We start from the raw sequence: 23,035 nt of genomic DNA on the forward strand, positions 1-23,035 counted from the left end.
GAAGAGCTTTGCTCTGAGCCTTGCCTTGGAGTTGGCAAACCAAGAGGTTTCCAGTTGAAACACTTCGTGGGCAACACATACATTTTTTAATGTAAATGGTGTTTTTCTTGAAAAAACAATTTATCCCCCTTTCACCAGGACCCTGTCCCTTTGTTTTTCTACAGTGATTTTGAGACTTACAGTCCACTCGAAGCTCAGCCTTGGTTGAAGCAACTCCCATGTTGTTTTCAGCAAGGCAACGGTAAACACCCATGTCGGTGGGGACCACAGCTGTGATGATCAGCTGATGGCACCCTTCCTGGTCCTCATTGATCATGTAATGATCATTTTCTTCAATAGCTTTCCCATCCTTGAACCAGCGAACTGTGGGGAGCGGTTTGCCAACAACAATGCAGTCAAAGCTGACTGGATATCCATCTTGTACCTCTTGGTTCTGGAGCTCAGTCATGAACATGGGAGCTAAAGTCAGGGTAGGAGAGAAGACAGGAAAAACTTGGTTGTGTTGAAAGATGGTTAAGAGCACTGCTGCCCGGTGCCTGAAGACTTCTGGTTTCTAGGTTATTTAATTGCAGAGTGATATTTTTTCTCTGTGAAAACGGTCAAGAAGAAACTCCCTGACAATCACGATGAAGATATTCCATAACACCGTAAGCATTGCAATACCACAGCTGCAAACGATACATTGCCTCTGTTTCTCCCCTTGACGAAATGTCTCGTCTCCTTCAGGACTGTTCTGAAAACAGTTTCATTTATATAAGTACAATAATCATAGCATTTATGGTCATATTATTGTAGTAGGGGACATTTCTATTGTGAAAAGCAACTTTCTAGATAATTAATACTTTGCAACCCCCTCCTTCATCACTAACCTCCCTCCTCTCCCTTTAAATGAAAAAAACAAAAAACAAAAAACAAAACCAGTTTTTCCAAAAGTGCAGTTTCCAGAAAAATATCTGCACCAGATGAAAAATAAAGGGTTTTTTTGGAAGTTATTTGTGAATGAAATGATAACATTCTGACCTGCTCCAGCTGTCTTTTCCAAAGAATAAACAGGTTTGCTTCACCTACCTGTATCAGAAGTCAGCAAAGGTGGTGGAGGTCTCACTACTGGCGGTGCAAACTTTCCATGGGTGGGTGGTGTTGCTTTCCCAATACGCAATTCAATTTTTTTAGGGCCTTGTTCCAAAATGTCGATCTCCACAGGAATTCCTAAAGCACCAAACATCTCTCTGAATCGAGTGGCGGCAGTTTTTGCCTCAGACAGGATTTCAAACTTGATGTAGATATACTGGTCATCCTCACGATACGTCTGATGGTCGACCACTTCTATGTCCCCTTCATCTGCACTGACAAAGAGCTCTTCCTCCACATCAGATATCTCTGTTGAGATCTTGGCCCGGAAGAGTCTATGAAGTCTCCTTCCTGCTTTACGGAAAGCATCATCCAGCTCACTGCCAGATGAGCTCTCTGTCTCACTGTCAGTGCTTTGTTTAACATGCTTCTCCTTACGAAGAACTTGAGGTTCCTGAGTGCCAATAACCACCTTAGCACTGTGTGAAACCTTGCCAAATTTATTGGATGCCTCACAGGTGTATTTACCTGCATCCTTCCTGTCCAAGCCAGTGATAATCAAAGAGCAAGTCCCATCGCTGTAATTGTCTATGTGATAGTAGCGACCATCTGAAAGCTCTTCCCCATCTTTCAGCCAACAGACTTTCATGTCAGTTTTGCTGTGTGCCATACACTCAAGGTGGAGAGTACTTCCAGGCTCACCAGAGAAATCTTTGAAGGTCTCGGTAAACACTGGGCACTCTTGTTGCTTGATCTCTTTCCTGACTTTGTAGCCTTTGAAAGCAGCCTGGATCTTCACAGCGGCCTTGTTCATGGAAGGATCATCTAAATCTGGTATTTCTGGTTCAGCTGGCTTAGCAGCTGGGGCAGCCACAACGGTCTCCACACTGGATTTCTCCCACTGTTTCCATAATTTTCCTGTGGAGATGGACTGAACCTTGCTAGTGACACTGACACTTGCCTTCCCAGCTTTCTTGAGGTAGTTCACCAGTGAAGGAGTCCCAGCTCTAGACTCATCATCTGAGCTTGTGAAAGAGAAATCTGCTTCTCCGGTCCTAGCCAGCTCGTCGCACGTGGAGTACTCCTCTGAGTAGTAGTGAGACATCTCCGCTTCCTCCTTCCTCAACTTCTGGAGCTTCTCGTCCTCTTCAGGCACCTCGCTGATGGAATCCAAGGTGGGCTCCCGGCTCATCCGGCGTTTCTTGGCCAGGGCTTCCCACAGGAGGTGAAGGTCTCCCTCCTGAGCAGCCTCAGGAGGCAGGCTGGGCTGGATGTGGCCATCCACCCGCTCCTCTGGTTGGCTTGCAGGAGGTGCTTCCCTGGCGATCTCTTTTAGCATTGCCACTGTCGGAACTGAGGAGGATTAAATTGATAAGTTGTTACAAGTCTGTGAGTAAGCCCTGAGAAAGCACATGGAAATGTTGTTCTAAAACCTGGGCAGAAGAGTATCAGTGGCATTTAACTAAGCGTTCTGTCGAGAACATAATGTGAAATTAATATAACTGGATGTGGTCCTGGGCAACTTGTTTGAGGTGACCCTGCTTTGAGCAGGGCAGGTGGACTACACTATCTCCAGAAGTCCTTTTCAACCTCAACTATCTTGTGATTTTATGCATGCGCATAAAACATGACCAAAAAACTTTTTTTGTTTTCTTCCTCACACATTTGAACCCAATAAATAAATTTCTGCACTTCTTGAATGTTGCAGTCAATATCTGGTTAAGACTGTCAGTGGAGTCTGGAAAGCTATTCCAGGCTCATCCTATTTTACAGCTAGACAGGGCTTCACTGACTGGCTGGAATAGATCTCCACTGGTTGTAATGGGAGCTGAGACTCCCACCTCATATAGAGATATCTGCCTGTAGATACTTCGGTTTAGATGTGTCTAAGTCTGAAGGTTGTGACACAGCCCCTGGGACACACTGACTTGCCTCTGCAGAGTGCCCAGTGCCATCTGAGATGCTCCAAGCTGCCTCGGACATCCACATGTGGCTCTCAGGTACAGCGCAGGACCTATGAGCACTCTGGGTCCCTCTGGAGAAGGAGATAGAGGCCAGAGGTGATATCCTGAAGTGCCTCAATGGCACTAGATGCCTGTGTGGGGGCCACTGAATCCCACCGTAGGGGCACAATTCAGCTTCATAAACACTACGACCCAAAGCCGTTTGGGATGTCTAGGACAGGCGGTTGGCACACACCGTGCCGCACATATGAAGGAGCCCTCACTTTCGGAAGTGGCAGCTGAAGGCCAGGCAGAATACCCTAAAGCATCTCAAAAGGCACCAGAAACCCATGTAGAGACAACCGTATCACACCTTAAATATCTGACTCGGGAAAACCTTATCTGAGCAGCTCAAAGCTGTTAGGGATTGAGAGACATACTGGGCAATACCAAACAGGAGGACAGCAATCCTTTGTGGATTGTTATCACAGCTTGTAAAAGAAAATGAATTCCAGGCCGAGCTGTGGAGATGCCCCTGGATTCCATAAACAGAACTGATCTAACCTCACAGGAATGCACTCTACCTTCAAGACACAAGCTGGCAACAGATTTGACTTCTGGAGAAACCATGCAGGTATATGTGTCCTGATCTTCAGGTTTAAATGCATGAATAAGGAGTGTCTGCTTTTTTCCATCAGAGAGGATCTCGTATCTCCCTCCAGCTTGTATTTGTTCTTTACCCTTGAACCATGTTACTCTCTTTTCAGTTTCACTTGATAATTTGCACTCCAAGCGAGCCACCTCCCCTTCTGAGACTGATCCTCCCACCAAAGGATGAGTGACTGTAACTGGAGGCTCTGTAATTACAGAAAAGTGAATTAACAGAAAGAACATATCATAATCTGACTTTAAGGCACTTGAGATCACTAAAAAATATCCAAGCATCCCGTCCTTCACTTATAGATTCTTTAGCTGTTGTAGACAACCAAAGAAAAAAAAAAAAAAAAGGGTCAAAAGACTGGCAGCATCCAAAGTTTGCACTTCCAAAGGTAATATCAAAATAACTTTACAAGCTCTCTCTGGTTAAACCAGCTCCATTTAAATATATGCATGCAAAAGTGGTTGCATTTTTCACATTCCTGTGTTTATTTGCTGATCTTCATTTACCCATCACCAGTATTCAAGCAGTCCTACAGATTCTGTATCTTAATGTTTTGAAGTGAAGCAGTTCTGAAGTGAGACAAGAAAGAAACAATAAAATGAATAAAAAAGAAAAAAGATTATTAAAAGCGGCATTCATCCCAGTCTTGAAAGTAAAAAAAAAAACACCAAAAAAACCACCATATATTTACGTTAGCTTAGGAAAAGTAAAAAAATCTCAAAAAAGCATAAAGAATTTTAAAATAAGAATTCTCTGTATCTTCTTTACTTTGGAAGGAGGCCTGCCAACGGCATGCTGTTTGTACTACAGCAATACTCAAAGTGAAGACAAATGCATTAAACGCGGAGATGTTGACCGGGATGTAAAGCACACAGCTGAGTTCCCAAAAGCAGCACGCTCCTGAGCGTGATCTGCCCCTCTGCACATTTCACCAGGGTGAGGGGACCGCTGCCCAAAATGCCTTGGGTTTGCTGTAGACAAAGTCAGCATATGCAGAGTTATCAGGGTCCAGCACTGGCAGTTGTTATGCTGCAAAAACATCATTGTGTGTCTGAGCCTTAAGCAAAAAATAACTTTTTATTATTATTCTTACTTCAAGGAATTTGTTGGGCACTCGGCTATCACAGAAAGAGTTGGAAGAAAAGAAAGATTGAGTGAACGGCTCTCCATCCCACTGTAGCTTCCAAAGTTTCACCAACAGACAGCAAAGGAACTGTCCTCCAGCATTTCTTTGAGGTGGTCATTGAAAAAGATACACGAATATTATAACAAAAGAGAAAGATGGGTGAAGAAGACAACACTGCCCACCCACTGCATTGGTATCAGGGTCTTGGTTACCCCGAATGCATTCCAACATGCCCCTTTTGACTCATTCCATTCCATCCTAACTCCACCAGAAAAGAAACCCATGGTGACTGGACAACACATGGATGCAGTGCAGGCTGCAAGACAGCTTGATGCAGTTTGTAGAAGATGGGTGTTGAGTACTAATAATGCAGCAGGTTTTGTTTGTGGCAGCCCAGAACAATTTTTCCAAGCTCCTTCTCCTCTATTGTGCTGGCAGCAAAGCACTGAAAGACATTGCAGAGTGAACTCTTCCAGGAGATGCCTGGAACGGGTGAAACAGGCATGCCATGCGAAACACAAGGTCTACAGCAGCTTGCAGTCCTCCATGGGTGCATCTCTCCATTCTCACCTAGCCGCACCATCTGAGGGAAGTGCACCGGCTCGCTGGCCCCAACTTTGTTTATAGCCGAGACGCGGAATCTGTAGGGTTCACCCAGGGTGAGATTGTCCACCATAAACTCTGTGTTTTGAATAATGCCCTTGCTGCACGACTGCCAGCCAATACCCGGGATTTTCCTCTCCACATTATAGCCTAGGATGTCACAACCACCATCACTCAACGGCTTGTACCAAGACAGAGTTACAGAGTGACTGCTCTTACTTAAAACTTCTGGTTCTTCAGGTGGATCAGGGTGGGCTGAAGGCACAAGAGAGGTCCTGTGATGTACAACATGAGCAATAATGCTTTGTACTAAAAAAACCAAGAGCCTTCTACAAGCAATGAGAAAGAAGGACAACAGATTCAGTCTTACTGTAAAGTTGAGTGGGTACATGCCCGTGAGACATACCTGTGCACCACTGAGTTCTCCTTCATCTGTCCTGGACTACACTGCTAATGGGCAAACATTCATTCTCCAACTGCCCTCTCAGTTACTTAATATCACATATTATTGTGATTTTTTCTTGCTACTTTATCCCACCTAACTCAAACTAACGATGACCCCATATTGTCTGTATTGCCAAGGAACTTAGCTGAAAATTTCAGGTACATTTGGGCTTTGGTCTTACATATTTCAGGTCTAACCTTAATGGAAATCAAGTTATCATTGAACTACAGAGTAACTCTAATTGTTTAATAGCAAGTCACCCAATTTTCTGTGTAATTGCTTTATACATCACAGCATCACGCAATAACAAATAAATACGTAATAGGAATGGAGTGGTGTCCTACCAGACTGGCTACTGACAATCATACTCAGTACACTGGAAAATGTTCTTCACCTAATTTACACTTTGGCTTAGAAGGCAGAAATAATTCTGGCATCAAGCAAATGACCTGCCATGATGTACCAGTCCAACAAATTAAAGGCAAATAAGGTCAACAGCCAGTTCTTTAATTCTCGACACAACAAACATTCCTTTCAACGTAACATATAAGCTCCTTTTCTCTCTTTTCAGCCAAATTTCATAGAGAAAACCTGTCAACAGGAGGAGTTCATTAGGATAGTATTTTGCAGTTCCTAAAATGTAGGTGCCCAAAATAAGATAACACTGTTCTAAATCCATCAACAGCTAATTATTTTGTGGAAATGAGTGGAAGATATCAGGGATCTGTTAAAGTCTCAGAATTCATTAGGCAGACAGACTACCCATAACAATTTAAAGGAGGGATGGTCAATCAGTGGCTCTTGAACATCTCAAATACAGTGTACAGCTAAAACACATTGCAAATATCTCATAACCATCACTGGATTGTGGTGCCATGACCATTGCTGGATGGTGCACCTATCCCACTGTGGGAAGGAGACAGACTTTGGGTGCTGGAATGGACATTGATGAGTCATTGGTCTAACCTGTCCCACAATGGAATTAGGCTACTATCACCCTTTCTACTTATGAACTACTCCAAGAGCTGTTCACTCTTGTATCTCTGAAGTACGAGGTGGGTGTTTCTCGGATCTCATCCACTTCAAGATTTTAATATGCAGCTCATTAATCTGCAAAACTGGTTGCCCTGCACATGAGAACATTAGCAGATTTCAAAGGGTTCTCTGCCGTCCTGGATAATTTTTCCACATGCAGTCTAGTTCAGCTCCCTCCCATGTCCACATTTGCTGAGGGTGATGTTGAAATCTGAGTAAATGGATTTCTATTAGATTCTATGTTACATTTTACAAAAGGCTGCATCTAAGGAAAGCTGGTGAACATCTCTACCATCACTAGCCTGATATAATTTTATTCTGACGAGGTGAACCGTTTCCAGTCACAAGAACAAGTTGCCCAACGGCATCTTCTCAGACTAAAAACATAGCTTGGGACATGCAAGCAAAGAGAAAAGAATCAGTACAAAGATTAGAAAATTCAATATGGTATCTCAATAGCAAAGTCTGAGATTTGAAGTGCCACTGGGCTAGAACAACAGACACTTACCTATCACAGATAATTTGGCTGATGAAATTGCTTCCCTGGAAGCAAAGGTCACCTCTCCAGAATGATGAGGTTGGGCTTTTTTCAGAATAAGTTTGTATTTGTTTCCATCTGCTTGTACCTCCCAGTCCTCATCTGACTGGATTTCTATGTCATTATTATACCAGGCAACTTCAGTAATTGGCACAGCCTCACTTAGAACGCAGCTAAATGTAGCTTGCTCCCCCAAAGACACTTCCACATCTGTGAGAGGCTGCAAAATCTGTAGGCGCCATCCTGTAGACAAAAATACGTAATGAAGCCCTCGGTTACATAAACAAATACAAGCAAGAGTTTTTGTGAATATTTATGCTGAAGCTCTGGGCAGTCAGGCCTTGGAGACCATGGAGATCATTAACAGGAGGGTTATGTATATCACTAGAACAGAAGGTGTCATCTGGGACTGAAACTTCCCAAAACTTTCAGGAGCAAAAACCATCCTAGCAATGTCTTTCCCAAGTAGCGGAAAACCACAATGGAGATACCATGCTATGACTGAGGATGGCTGTTCTTGTACTCTGAAAGAGGTTCTGATCCTCACAGGGGTCTCCAGTAACAGCATAAAATACAAGGATGATATTGTTGCTGATACAACTCTTATCTCTAAAGCCCTGAAGTACCTATAAACACAACCCAACTCATCAGAATAATGACAACTGTAAGACAGTCATTTGCTGCTAACTCATTGCCAGCTGATACTGTTTACCTTCATGCCATGGCATATGGAACAAGAAAAAAAGGAAATTGTAAGACATCATCTATTTATTGTGTGGGAAGAAGATTTAGGTAAGAAGCAAGCAGCAGATGAACTTTTCCTCTCTGCTACTCATCATTTATTCCTGGTTCATTTATCCTTTCCAACCAGAAATTTAAGACTCTCCACGCACAAGTGCTTCGGTTACCTTTCACCGTCAGGAAGGCTGAGGTCACTGCATCACTGCACATAAAAGTCACCCTGCAACTGTCCTGGGGAGTTAGGTTCTTCAGCAGCAGAAGATGCCTGCGTCCATTTTCAAAGTAAACCATCTCAGTGTTCTCTGTAGTTTTGGCAGGTTCATCGTCAATCAGCCAGTTGTAATCGTAGCACTCCGGCTTGGAAAGATAGCATTCAAACAGGGCTTCTCCTCCTTCCACCGCTTCCACATTCTCCAAGCCCTGGACAATGCTGTTCTTGGCTAGCAAAGAAGGACAACAAACAGTATTAATTGTTTGGCCGTGCGTATCTGAATATTAACAAGCCTTGGAGCACTGGATGATTCCCACTGCTGGAAAGCTGGTGGAAAGGGCGTGGATGTGATAATCAGTGCTTGTAGGTTTAGTTGTTGACTTCAACCATGCCCTAACAGAATAATGTATTTTAAAACATTTTACGTAGTGAGATAGTTTGAAAACAATGATAAACCTCTAGGACCTCTAGCATTTCATCTAGGCTTCCTCCAGAAACCTGACTTCTGTTTTTACAAGTAAAGAAAATCATGTTGGTGTTTATATTAATCAGGCCAATAGTCAATAGGAAAGGCTAGCTCGGGAAGATAAAGTATAATCAAATTCCTCCTGTCCCACAGCAGCAATCCAGATTCCCACAGATCTCCCAGGCAGCACAGATATCTTCATAACTGGGGAGATGTAAAACCAGTGACAACTCATAATAAAATCTTACTACCTTTCACACGAAGCAAATATGAGAGAATATTATAGATGGAAAAGCTGAGTTAAGAAGTCTGCCTCTAGGAACCACACAAAAAGTTAAAATCTGTATTAACAGTATTTTGAATAGCAAATTTCTGAATTATTACAAAAGCTCTGTGATAGTGTATTAGGTTTATTTTCTCATGCGTGTGTGGTGAATTGTGTAGTCAGAAACATGCACGTATCTACACACGCCATTTGCCCGCAGAGTCATGCATCAGTTGGCATTTGTACATAAACAATCAGCCTGATGCACAATTAAATGTGGGCTGGTGCATGTGAATATAATTCATGTTAGACCAGCTACATGGACAAATTACATGCACAACAGTGGGAACATATGGTTGAGTAAATACAGTATATACAGATACCATACAATGGTCAACATGATTTACAATAAAAACCAACCCCCTGAGACATTCTTATTCAGATCTTATAACCATTATCTGGAACTGTTCTAAGAAAAAAAAAAGCGCCGAACAACTTATTTAATAGCAAAAAAAAGAGTATGAGTTACTAAAAAAAAACAACCTCTATTTTATAATATTCATACTTATGGAGAACAATGAGGGGCTTGTAAAACCTTGGAGAATGTATAATTTTGTTAGAACAAATCTGAGCTGTTTATTTGTGCACTTTTGGAGCGCTGATTTCCCTGACTACGAAAAGCAGCCTATATGCAAATCCTACCTCCTCTGGGGTGCTTTTAGTTTATGTTCATTAACATCTTTTTAAATCCCTAAAATGGAAAGTGCTTATCAGTGTAGAAAATGTTATAATAAATAATACCCTGCTCTTCTGTACTCACAACTCTGGTTAAGCGAGAAGGCATAATTGCCTAACAAAACAGAAATATTCAGAAATCAAATCAGAAGTATTGCTCTTGCTGATCACACCTGGTGAGCAAAACCAGTAAATTCATCACAGCAGAAAAAAATAAGAAACATCAGTGTAAAATCCTAAACTTACTGTTGATATTTTTATTTACTGTTTCTCAGGGCCCTCACAAATGCTGATGCCAAGTGAGAAGGAAATTCCTGAGTGATCAGTATTTGAAATAAGTGAAATACCAAGCTACCTTAGCTTAGCTGAACATTAAATGAAATTCCACGCTATCCATTAGGTACCGGTTTTAAGGCACACTGTGTGTAAAAAGCACTTTGTAACAGCAAAAAGTACTCTTATTATTCCTTTGGACTAATATTACATCTGTGATTTTACAGTAATTCAGCATGACACATCCCGTTGCGCTGATGCTCCAGTTCATTGTAGAAGAGGTATGATGTGTAAGTGGTGTAATAAGTGGGCGTTAATTAGAACTAAGCTCCAGTGAAATGCTGCCGCTTCATTTTCGATTCCCATTAACTCCCAACTACTTTTACCATCGTTACCAGCACTGGAGTGAACACCAGAGACCAGGTATCTGATGTGTCGCTTATTGTGAGGTGCTGCTGTGATTTTTCCACCTCTTTTATTTGGAACCCATGATAGTCTTCCTCTTTGGATGGAAGACCTCACCTTGAACATCAAGTGCAGCCATCACTTTAGTGCCTTCAGCTTCACAAGAATAGATGCCAGTGTCTTCTGGTACCGTAGGTTTAATTTTTAGCATGCTTACATTCCAGTCCTGATCGATAATCACTCGCTGCCCATCTGCATGTATTTCCTGATCATTTTTCTTCCATATGGCGTGTACTGGCCTAGAATATTGGCATATGAACTCTGCTGTGCCATCTTCATCAACAGTTATATCCTGCATGGGACTGACCACTTCAATGGTTGGATCTGTTAACCAACACGTCAGGAAGGACATGCATTAGTGGATCCTCATGGAAATCGCAACTTGGAGATTTTTGACAAGCACAGAGCCTCGTGGGGAGCAAGCAGAGCGACAGTGCAAGCAGGAAGCTGACTGGGCACGCTGGGGATTAGCAGTTTAGTCTGTGCTTGTGTCAGCGTCAAGCAGGATTGAAGCAAAACTGGTACGTTACAATACAACTATCACACTGGAAAATGGGCCACCAGCAATTAAGGCTCGTGCTTTAACAGCCCTGAATCTGAACTTCTGTGCAGAACATCTGCTGAGATTCCCTCCAGGCTTAGTTTTTTCTCCCAGCATTGCTGAAATCCTCTAGACTAGGAAGCACTGGATGTGAAACACTTCTGCTTCCCAGAACGTGGCAGGAGCACAGAGGACTGCAGCGGGTGGGCTGCTGTGAGCGGTTCCCTGTAACTCTCAACCTCATGTAGCGGAAGGAAAATGCTACAAACTCTACTGGAGGCTCCTTGTATGAGCAAACTGCAACCACTCATTGGAAAGAAATGCAAATGCAATACTCAGTCATTCCTGCCCAGTGGTGGTGATGGCTGTATGTCAGGAGTCGTTGGCAGCACGAGGAGCAAAGTTCCAGGACAACTGTAACAAAAAAGGGCACTTCACAGGAGATAGGTACTTATCGTTTTGATTGACCATGTGTTCCTCTGCAGCAGAGATATAGTTTGGGGAAAAATAATACGATTTCCTTTACAGCAGCTGACCTAGAGGTGCAGCAGGAACCACTGCAATTGCAGATTGTCGTTTTGACTGACCATGTGTTCCTCTGCAGCAGAGATGTAGTTTGGGGAAAAAATAATACGATTTCCTTTACAGCAGCTGACCTAGAGGTGCAGCAGGAACCACTGCAATTGCAGATTGAGAGCCCATAAAATGCTGAGAGCAGCTGGATATGCAGCTCCTCTGAAGAAAGTGAGATCCATGGGGCTGCTTTTAATCATCCAGTCTTTCTTTTAAAATACTAATTCTGCTTCTTGGGAGGCAGTTGTAGGGCACAGTAGATATATCTAACCTCAAAATATTGTGAGCTTCCAAAGCAGCCAAGGAGTGCCTCTTGAGATGTCAAATTGGACCACCTGCATACAACTGCAATATATATGCTAAAAAGAAAAATCTGAATGAAGTCTGAAAATGGAAGTCTCTCTGCAACATACTTTTCAGCAGAACTATGTCAACTTCCTCAAAAAATCGATAGGGTTACAACGGGACATAAAAAGATGTCAGAGAAAGCTGATATATGTCCTCATCTTTCAAACAGTTGCTTTTATCAGAAGCCAGCTAGAATAAATGACACTGGACCTCTGTCTGGAATGCTCCTCTTGAAACTGGAGCATCAAGTTGAGGATTTGGGGTGCTACTAGCAGACCTTGAGAAGCAAAGATAATTTTGCACATGTCTTTTGGAAACTTGTTCCAAGGCTTGATCCTGCTCTCTAAGGCTTCCTCTACCACTCCGTGTGCCTGTACGTGTGTTTGTGCGGAGGAGGCATCAATGGCAGATCATGGAGATGTTTTGGTTAGACCAGGACTGAAGAAGCAAGAAGGTATCTGTGCAGCTGGGGACTATAATACCATCTCCTTTCATAAGATGCAGATGTGCTCCTCACAGCGAAAGTCACCTGTGGTCTTGGAGGAGGAAGGTGTCGTGGCTCCACTGCCCCACTGCTCTTTGCCACTGCTAGGCTAAGGCCTTGGTGGCCCTATTCACCCATGCAGAACGGCAGAAAGCTCCTTTGGACTTAGGAGCCAACGTGTACACCGGGGCCTGTAATTCTCACCCTGCCCAAGGGGGTCAGAAGAAGGTGGCAGCTCCTTCAACCTTTTCCATTTTCCCCCCACCCATACATGAAGATGCCATCACGCTGGGCCACTGAATGAATGCAGTTGTAGGGCAATGACATTGTGAAGGCTCAACAAGAAAAGCTGTCGTGAGATCTCACCTACTATAGAATATATCCAGTTACAAGCCTGCCTTACGCCGGCAGAATGGGGCACAGGGAACAGAGAGAAAGAAAACTTGTTCCCTGATGAAGAACAAGCCACGGGTAGCTAGATAGACTGAAATACACCTAGTTCGAAGACAGATGTATTTTTAAATTTCTGGACAAAATAAAGCGCATGAAATTGGCGGTTAATACAAGCACAGTTAGAATTTTATTAGTGTTTTACTTTCTTATTCAGCCAAGTGTTATTGAGCACAGTGTAACTGGGGTGTTCTCATCCTAATCCAATTATAGTCATATACTATTGTGATTCAGGTTCACATTAAAGACATCTTGTCTTAACAGAAGCACAAGATATCCACATACTTATGTGTACTAGCATGAGCTGTGGTGTTGGACTAGACGATCTCCAGAGGTCCCTTCCAACATGAGTGATGCTGTGATTCTGTGAAATGAAAACTTTTCAGGAGCCCTTTTTTTGACTGACTAGAATACCTAACACATTTATTTTTAATTTATGTTTTAGGCCCACTGGAGTTCTTCACCTAGAAAGCTCAGAACTAGGTTCTGTCTCTGAAAATGTGAAACTCAAAATTGATACAAATGGACATGGGATTTGTGGGGTTTGCACACTATGTTGTTGCTGCATCATTCTGATATTAGGAAGAAGTGATTTGGCATTTTATCTTTGCAGAGAGTTAAATTTTCTGAATTACACGGACTACAATTCCATATTATGGTTCATTCCTGTTACGGGAGACAGCCATAGCATAGGGGTAGATTTTAATAACTCGTAACCATTTATATCTCCATATACACAAATCCCTTTTCCAAGGAAGGCATAAGCGTTACTTTTGTCTGAAAAATAACAACTTTTCCCAATGGCTATAAAAGGACTGGATGTGAAGGAGCTTGCTTTATCAAGTCTGGAGCTCAGTGTTATTTGCAGCTTGTGGCTACCCTTACCAAATGAGAAAAATATTTATTCAACAGACCAGAAAGCTTTGCTAGTGCAGTGATGACCATTACTATTCTGGCAGTCAACAAACAAGGATCATTTTGTCACCGTGTTACTGCAAAGTCATACACCCTTTGGTTTCCAGGAAGAGCTCTGGAGCCACCAATATAACAGCCCAAAATCTTGTCTTGGGAATGTACTGAACTCAGCACCGGTAGCCTAGCTATGGAGCAGCACAGTGGTAATTTTGTGAATTTCCAGCTACCTTATATTTTGTGGTATTATAAAAACAGTTGAAGGGGAGGATAAAAAAAAAATAATCAGGTGCTACCACAGTGGTTCAGCTCTACTTAGATGTCAGGTGAAAGCAGCAGCTCTGACCCTGCAACATCTCCTCACCTGAACAAAATCGATGTGGTCGTACCTGTAAGACTTCTGGTGTGAATATGGGTGACTCGCAGAAGTGGAGGGTTACATGACACAGAAGAACTGTGAAGGGATTTAGTAAGGGTAGCCTAGAAGGCAGAAGCACTAGCACACTGAGCAAGTCCAGAGGTGGCCATGTGTTTCTTTCTAACGATGAAATACCTTTGACTAATAATTTAGCTGACGATATAAGGGACCCAGCTCTGAAGGTGACAGTGCCTGAGTCATGGCACGCCACGTCATTTAGGGTTAAAGTGTGGATCATCCCGTCCTGCTCAGAGATTTCAGTCACAAAGTTGTTGTGAAGGGGAGATCCATCGAGCCACCACTGCACGTTCTTCACGCCCGGGTGCGAGAGCTCACAGGTGAACGTGGCCGACTCACCCACAAAGACGTCTGTGTTCTTTAAACCAGAAACTATGACTGCTGCTTCTTCTGTATAACAGAGCAAGAGAAGGTGCCAAAGGAAAACAAAAGCATAAACACGTACATGTCCCTTCCTGCAGAGCGAGCCCAAGCAACAGTGCAAGTTGTCCAGGAGAGTTAAACTTGTAATGCTGTTCCAGTGAAAAAGCTTAAACTTTCTTTAAGGAATTGAAACACCACCTTCCATCCTTCACCCGCTTGCAAGCGCAGTGTGTGTGTCTGCAAACACTGCTTCACTGAGAGGACGCTCTACTCCATGACCAGGTCGTGACTGGCTCTCCTGTGTGTTGCAACCATCTGCACTGACATTTTATGAGGTGGGAGGCAGAGGTAGCTTAACATTTAAATGGGGCGTTTACTTACAGTGCTTTAAAAGAGTAATAAGAATATCAACACTGATAGAAGCTGTAATCAATAATAACAAGAATTTCCATATTTTTTATGACCATTGCTCCGAGCAAATAGATTTTCAGCAGTACCACCATCTGCTGGGGTACACAGTACGGTCAGTACTTTGAACTACCTTAACTTACAAGCATTGGTTCAACCTCAGCCTGGATGTAAGTGTTTATAACTTCACTGAAATCAGGAGAGAAATGAATGGACTTTCAACTGTTTGTATCTCAGACAAGTTTGGCCAGTTACTGTCAAAGATATTAAAATAAGAAATCCAGGTAGCAAAATCAGAGCTTTTCCACCACATTCCACCTTACCTTGCACATACACAGAACCCGTGGTGATCTCGTATCCAGTGCTACAGGTATAATCCCCACAGTCATCAGGCTCTACACCATGGATGATCAGCTCAGCAATGCTGCCTTTCAGCTTCATCTCGTACTTGTCACTGGGCTGAATGACCACCCCTCCTTTTCTCCACTCAACGGGGGCGTCCGGCTTGGAGATCTCACAGTGCAAGACAGCTGTTCCCCCTTCTTCAGACTCTACATTTTTCAGCTCTTCATTAAACAGCACAGGTAGTACTGCGGAGGAGAAGCGGCTGCATCAGTGACAATGCTCAGAGGTGAGAAACTTGCTTGCAACTCCTCTGGCTTGGCAATTCCCATCTTTCTGAACCACAGCTTGCCTGTTGGCAATGGCAAACCCAGAACACGACCTTGAGCTGTGCCATAGCCAGACACTCATGGGGATCAGATGCTGATGCTGTGAGGGTGTCCACTGCTGCTCTGTAAGGATTGCCATAGGTCCCCTCTAAGGGGCTTCGTGTGGGCATACACAAAATTTTCAGTGTAAGCAGTGAGAGGCACAACAGCACCAGTCACAGCATTTGGACATTTAATCGCTGAAACCACACACTCTGAGCTGGAGCTGGTTATGGGGGCTAAAATCAGGATCTAAAAGCATAATCTCATTGCTTCAAAATGAGTAAAACTAGAAAATCAATATATGAAAGTATAAAATTAATAAAACTATAAGGTCCAAAAAGGTAGCCACCAGAAAAAGAAAGAGGGCCATAAATCTCGAGCTGCTCAGGTTCCATTTAAAATGGACTTGTTCTAGAGTCTCTTATTGCCAGGCAGCAGGCAAGTTCTGTAAATGCTCTTGTACGTGTCCTCCATTAGCAGCAGCTGCAGTTTTGCCCCTGATTCTCACCGTGAGACTAAAATTGCAACTGCAGAAGAAGAATTGGCTTTAAAAGGCACTAGCTTCTTCCTTGAAGAACAGACTGCGGATCAAACCCGTTCCTGCAGTTGTAATTCACAGATACAGAGTGTTAATGATAATTCAGTGATAAAACCTCCTTATCTCCCCTGGGCAGGACAGCCACAGCCGTAACTTCTCTGCCTTCAAGCAAGGCTTCTCCTACCTTTGACTTGCAATGATGCAGTGGTCTGCTGATCCCCCGAGTCGCACGTATAATCACCAGCATCCTGAGCCTCAGCATCATAGATGAAGAGCTCAACACGTGTCCCCTCTTGCCGGATCTCATATTTGTCACTTGGCTGCAGCACCGTATCTCCTTTCCTCCACTCCACGGGTGCGTTGGGTCTGGTCAGCTCGCAGTGCAGCACGGCTGTGCACCCTTCCTCCACCTCCTCGTTTTTCAGCCAGTGTTTGAAAAGGACAGGCAGGGCTTGAAAGGGGGAATGGTGCAAAGAGGAAAAACAGGCAAAGCAAGAATAGAAAATGGTTTATTTTTAAGGTACTGATAACGCCATTCATGAAGTTCATGCACAATTCTGGCTGCATTTACCGAAGGATAGCTGCCAGGGGCAGGGATGCCTAGGTCTAAGCCAGACAGAGGGGGAGGAGGGAAAGGAGTTAACCATCGGGGAAAATTTCAGTTCTACAAGAGCTGCATTTTTCTCCCCATGTCCTAGACTTCTTTTCAGAAAGAATTCCCAACTAACTTCAGTAATAACTTCTGAAGCCCAGATGGTTTCTCATCCTCAAAATAAAACCACAGAACAGGATAAAAGCACTCAAAGAATATTCACCTTCCGACCTGAGGCTTCAGATCATGCAGCCAGGGATCAATTACAGAATAATTAAGGCTGAAGGGACCTCCGGAGGTCCTTCATGGATGGAGATTCCTCCAACCCTGTGGGTCCCAGTTCCAGTGTCTGATCAACCCTTCACTGTGAAAAGTTGGGTTTTTCTCCTAATGTTAATTTATTTTGCTGCAGCTTGCACTTGTTGCCTCTCATCTGCTCCCTGAGCACGCCAAGCAAAGTCGGTCTCTCTCCTGCTCCGTAGACCTCTGTTAGGAAACTGCAGACAGCAACGAGGTCCCCCCTCAACCCTCTCCTCCCCAGACTGAAAAAACCCAGCTGCCCCTGCCTCTCCTTATACTTCATGTTCTCCAGCCCCGTGACAAACTTGGTGGCTTCTACTGCACTTGCTCCACTGCCTCAATGTCGGTCTTGTACTAGAGAGCTCCAAAAACTGACATGCGCACCTCTCGCCACCGTTAAGCAAACAGGAAGCCATACCTTTAACCTCCAGTCTGGCGGTGGTGTTCCCGTCAGCTGTGTGGCAGCTATACTCCCCTGAGTCCGCACGGTTCAAATCGTGAATGACCAGCGTGTGCACGTTCCCCTCCTGCTTGATGCTGCACTTCTGGCTGGAGCGGATCACGGACGTGCCTTTCTTCCACTCCACCGTGACATCAGGTTTAGACACCTCACAGGACAGGTGAGCTGTGCCACCCTCCTGTAGCTCCAAGCTGTGGAGTGCTTTTACAAAGGTGATGGGAGCAACTGTGGGGAAGAGGGTACCAACACTGCTGCGACCGCCTAATCCAGCATTGCCCCCAGGCCAGAACTGGGTGCTTATAGTCACATTTTGAACCAGATCAAAGAGGAACAAACAAGGCAAGGTATTGACATGGCCATTCTTTCAAAAGCATTCTATAGGCAAAGGTTTTTCAGAGTTTTCAGACTTTTTTTGAGTAAATATGATCTAAAACAAAATTGCAAGTAGGAGACTAATTCAGAGCATATTCTCGACGCTCAGCATTGATTCTGACATATATTAGCTGCTTGTTTCAGGATAACTTGAATGGTCTTCAAAGGATGTTTGCTTCATTCCATGGTCTATAAAAAGGACTGAAACGACTAGCTCAGATGTACGTATCTAACTCCTAAATGCCTGAATTATGTTAGCAGAATCTCCCAAAATTTCCAAGGACCCCTCCTCCCAAATACACCTCCCCAGAGCTAAAGCGATGTTGGCAGTTCTTACCAGTATCTTCTCAATCCCTCTTCCTAGAAGGTTGCTCACCTTGGACTGTTAGCTGTGCTGCTGAGGTATGTTGCCCAATTTTGAAACTGATGGGCCCACAGTCTTCTAATGTCACCTTCCTCAGGACCAAAGTATGACACGTCCCTTGGACTCTGATCTCATTCATTTCATTGGATTGCAGGGGAACATCCCCCAGGAACCACTGGGCATCCTGTGTTGTCTCGCGGGACAGCCTGCATTCAAACACTGCGTCTTCTCCTTCATACAAAGTGACGTCCTTCAGTGTCTCCACTATGGTCACTGCTGGTTCTTTATGGAAAGGTCAACAGAGTTTGATATCTACTTTCAAGTGACGCTTCCTGGGTTAAACATTTTGTTATGCTCTTTCTTGACAGTACTATATTACTTGAAAAAACCACCACAAAGCACTAAGCACTAAATTCATGGAAATGTAGTTACAAGGACATGTAGTAACATGTTACATTCTTACAGATGCATAATGTATGTATGTGTGCATATATATTACGCAATTACGCACATATATATGATATTCTATAAAGTGTGCATGTTTTACTGCATTGTGTGTATAATAAATACATAATATATATTTCTAATGCAATCTATCTACTGTGAAAACATTGTCAACAGATTTCAGTGGGTGACATTAACATTAAGCCACAGAATCATTGTCTAAAGACCCATTTCTGATTCCCTAGAGGTAACTGACCCAGTTCTTATCCATCTGAAATCACTCTCGCCTCTGAGATCCCCATGATTCAATTTGGGCACAGGACAACGATTAGCTTAATGAGTAATGACTAATGACTTAAGTCACAAATGACTTAATCATGTGCCCCTGCCATAGCCCCAAGTTCTGTTCAGCTCTTCCCCACGCAAAGCCCCACCTTTCACGAGCACGGCTGCAGCGGTTTGCTGGTCCCCTGTGTCGCACATGTATTCCCCAGCATCAGCTTCACTCAGGTTGCGAATCGTCAGCGTAGCCACGGATCCAGCTTGATGCATCTTGTATTTGTCACTTGGTCGCAGCACTGTCCCGGCCTTCTTCCACTGCACAGTGGCATTTGATTTTGAGATTTCACAGCTCAAAGTGATGGTGCCGCCTTCTTCAGCTTGCTGGTTCTGGAGTGGTTGTGTGAAGATTACTGGCAAAGCTAAACCAAGATAAATCAGAGGAAAAAAAATACGTTTCATCGCTGGCTGTGTCACTAAGTCTCGTGTTTAATGACATTGTGGTGCCATTCCAAATTTAGTTCAAACTCAATTCCAAAATTACTTTAAAACCCAAACAAGGAATGACAGAAAGTGCTATATTTCCAGGAGCACTAAGCACTCTGCACTCCCCAAAAGTCACTGGGCACTGCGTACACCAAGCACCTCTGGGAATGTGTTCCCTCTTACACAGAAGTGGTCATAGATATGGAGTCTTCAGAATCTAAGTTCATGCATCTCCAAATGGGTATCAAGGCCACAACTCAAAAGCCTACACCTGATTCCTAAGTTCTCAGGTATTTGGGAGGGAGCATAGAGAATCATAATTATATAATGTCCCTCATTTGAGAAATGGACCCAGAAGAGACATGAACTCTGGAAGTCTCTGCACTGATGTATATCACTGATGGGTCAAGATAGAGTTTTGATGGGTTGATTTGCAAAGTGCCACAGGTAAAAGTTTAGTTCCTCAAGCCCAGCTCTCTATAAGATCCTTGGTGGCTCCACAGGCTGAATTGGTATTTAGAAGAGAAGGAGATGGGGTTCCGGAAATCAAAGTGAATTCACAGGAACCAGGTGACAGATGTGTATTAAGAGGACATAGACCTGAAAGTTCTTGCGGGTGATGTAGGAGTGGATGGCGTACTTTGTGGGACAACTGGGGAATGGCTGGGGTCAAGGCTTTTGTAGAGTTGCATTTGCAGTGAGGGCATCCCATTGTGCAGCTAAGTCCTGCAGCCCTGGGGCTCTTAGGAGCCAAAAAAGGAATGAGGAAAGAGAAATAAAGTCTTTCTGAAGACCTACTCTGTCAGACTGCATCACTGTTGATTCAGAAATCCTCATCAAAAAAGGGACTAGCCTCTGCCACAGTGTCCCTGAATCTTACATATAGAATCATAGAAGGGAAGGGACCTTTAGAGGCCGACTAGTCCAACCCCCCGCAGTGAGCAGGGACATCTTCAACCACAGCAGGTTGCTCAGAGCCCCGTCCAGCCTGACCTGGGATGTTTCCAGGGATGGGGCATCTACCACCTCTCTGGGCAACTTGTGCCAGGGTTTCACCAGCCTCATTGTGAAACATTTCTTCCTTATGTCTAGTCTGAATCTGCCCTCTTTTAGTTTAAAACCATCACCCCTTGTTCTATTGCGACAGGCCCTGCTAAAAAGTCTGTCCCCATCTCTCTTATCATCCCCCTCTCAGCCCCGGCAGGCTGCAGGAAGGTCTCCCCGGAGCCTTCTCTGCTCCAGGCTGAGCCCCCCCAGCTCTCCCAGCCTGTCCTCCCAGCAGAGCTGTTCCAGCCCTCGGAGCGGTGCTGGGGTCTCCTCTGGCCCCGCTCCAGCAGGTCCATGTCTCTCCTGTGCCGAGGGCTCCGGAGCTGGACACAGCCCTGCAGGGGGGTCTCCCCAGAGTGGGGCAGAGGGGCAGAATCCCCCCCCTTGCCCTGCTGGCCACACGGCTTTGGGGGCAGCCCAGGACACGGGTGGCTTCTGGGCTGCGAGCGCACATTGCCGGCTCCCGTCCAGCTTTGCACCCACCAGGACCCCCAAGTGCTTCTGGGCAGGGCTGCTCTCCATCCCTTCACCCCCAGCCTGTGGAGCATCTAAAGCAACCTAGAGCCCCCTAAAAGGTGAAGTGAAAGATTTTTGTCACCTTTCACTACCAAGGATGCCATAGTTTGCTCATCGCCAGAATCGCAGGTATAGTCTCCAGCATCCTTCAGCTGTAGATCGTGGATGAGTAGCTCCACAGCAGAGCCCATCTGCTTCATCTCATACTTGTTGCTGGCTTGGAGCAAGACTGACCCTTTTTTCCACTTCACCGATGCATCGTGTTTGGAGAGCTCAGCATGCAGGGTGACCGTAGAGCCTTCCTCAGCTTCCTGGTTTCGGAGTTTTTTTTCAAAGAGTGTTGGAGTGGCTGGGACCACACATAGAGACACAAACAGCTACCATCAGAGGATCTCCTTACAGTACAAATATTCTGGTATCACTGAATCCTGGAGTTACTGTGATAGCAGGCATGTGTGTGCCTTTCATGGGAGAGCCCTCAGCGGACATTCCAAAAGACGGCATTTCACAGGAACATCCTGACTCCTCTTTATTTTTGCTGATCTTGTATCTCAGAAAAAGTCACTTTAATATTGTATTTGCACCAGAGTAGATGTAAAAAAAATTGATATATTGGCACATTACACCTTTTTTTAAGACGCTAGGCCCTTGAAGTATTTAGGTGCCTTGCTTCTCAGCTGGAGCCGAGTGCCCAAATGAGTTTGAGCGCTTTGACTCTTGAGCACCATTTTCCCATGTGGAACTACAGTTCAAAGGATGGTTAGACATCAAAAATGGTCTCATTCTAATTTTAGTTCCAGCCTGGGTTTTCTGAGTGAAAGAGGCCCTTAGGTCTAGGATTGTGGAAGCACTTCTTGCACTTGGGTCCTTCCATGATCATTGCTCAGGACACCACAGGACTTAACGCAACTTATGAAAGCAAAAAGACTCAGCTGGTTTATGCCAGCAAAGTACACCTGAAGTTAAGGACAGCAGATAGCACCCTCTTGCTAGCACTAAGCTAAGGACGTGCAACAAACAGCAAACAACCTACCTTTAACAGTTAAAGTGGCTGTCGTTTGTTCATTTCCATTATCACAGGTGTATTTGCCGGAGTCTTCTGGTTTTAAGTGATAAATCTTTAAAGTATGGATTGTTCCCTCCTGCCTGATTTCATACTTGGAGCTCGGGGAGATCACCTGGGTGCCTTTCTTCCACTCCACCGCAGCATTAGGCTGGGAGACCTCGCAGCGGAGGATGGCCGTTTCTTCTTCCTGCAGTTCTGTGCTCTGTAATTTCTCCTTAAAGACTGGAGGTGGCACTGAAATTACAAACACAGCCAAGGCGTTTACAGTCACCTTTATCTTGTTTCCCTGCAGTGTTAAAGCTACAGCTGAACAGTTAAGTATTAAAAAGTACTTTAACTTCTGTGTTATATATTGGGGAGTTAAAACGAGTGAATGGATTTTGCATGAAACCCACTCGCAAATATTTGTTGAAATTACTGAAGTACTAATCAAAAACTTTACAGATGTTTTAACTGGTTCAGGAGGATGGAGACTTTGACCAGGCCAACAGCTTCAAAGAGAGAAGGAGAAGGACATTTGACTGAGAACTTCCTCAAAACGGTGTTTAGAGACAGAAAGACTCCAAAGCAGAAAAAGGAAAAAAGAAAAGGGAAAGTGGAAGCAACAAAAATTACTAACTAACTAACTAACACTAACAACTAACACCCTACTAACACCCTACCAACATGAGCTAACAAGGGGTGAATGATGGCCTTGAATTTACTATTAGCATAAGCAAAATGTCACCTGTTCTCTCTCCTCTCCCACATCACAGAGAGCCTTTA

At 44.2% G+C, this 23,035-nt stretch overlaps 1 protein-coding gene across 1 annotated transcript in view; it reads right to left on the minus strand.

Annotated features, from left to right (window-relative positions):
- LOC104619452 (obscurin-like) overlaps nt 1-23,035 on the minus strand; it is a gene marked incomplete at its 5' end in the record, with an annotated part of 122,615 nt that overhangs the window by 64,703 nt on the left and 34,877 nt on the right. The window contains 7 exon segments of the mRNA XM_010285333.1: nt 181-459; nt 1,069-2,424; nt 3,599-3,871; nt 5,372-5,659; nt 7,393-7,665; nt 8,331-8,603; nt 18,445-18,714. Coding sequence (XP_010283635.1) covers nt 181-459; nt 1,069-2,424; nt 3,599-3,871; nt 5,372-5,659; nt 7,393-7,665; nt 8,331-8,603; nt 18,445-18,714 — 3,012 coding nt within the window.

The sequence above is a fragment of the Phaethon lepturus genome, unplaced genomic scaffold (assembly GCF_000687285.1).
Source record: "Phaethon lepturus isolate BGI_N335 unplaced genomic scaffold, ASM68728v1 scaffold5994, whole genome shotgun sequence".
Taxonomy (NCBI): domain Eukaryota; kingdom Metazoa; phylum Chordata; class Aves; order Phaethontiformes; family Phaethontidae; genus Phaethon; species Phaethon lepturus.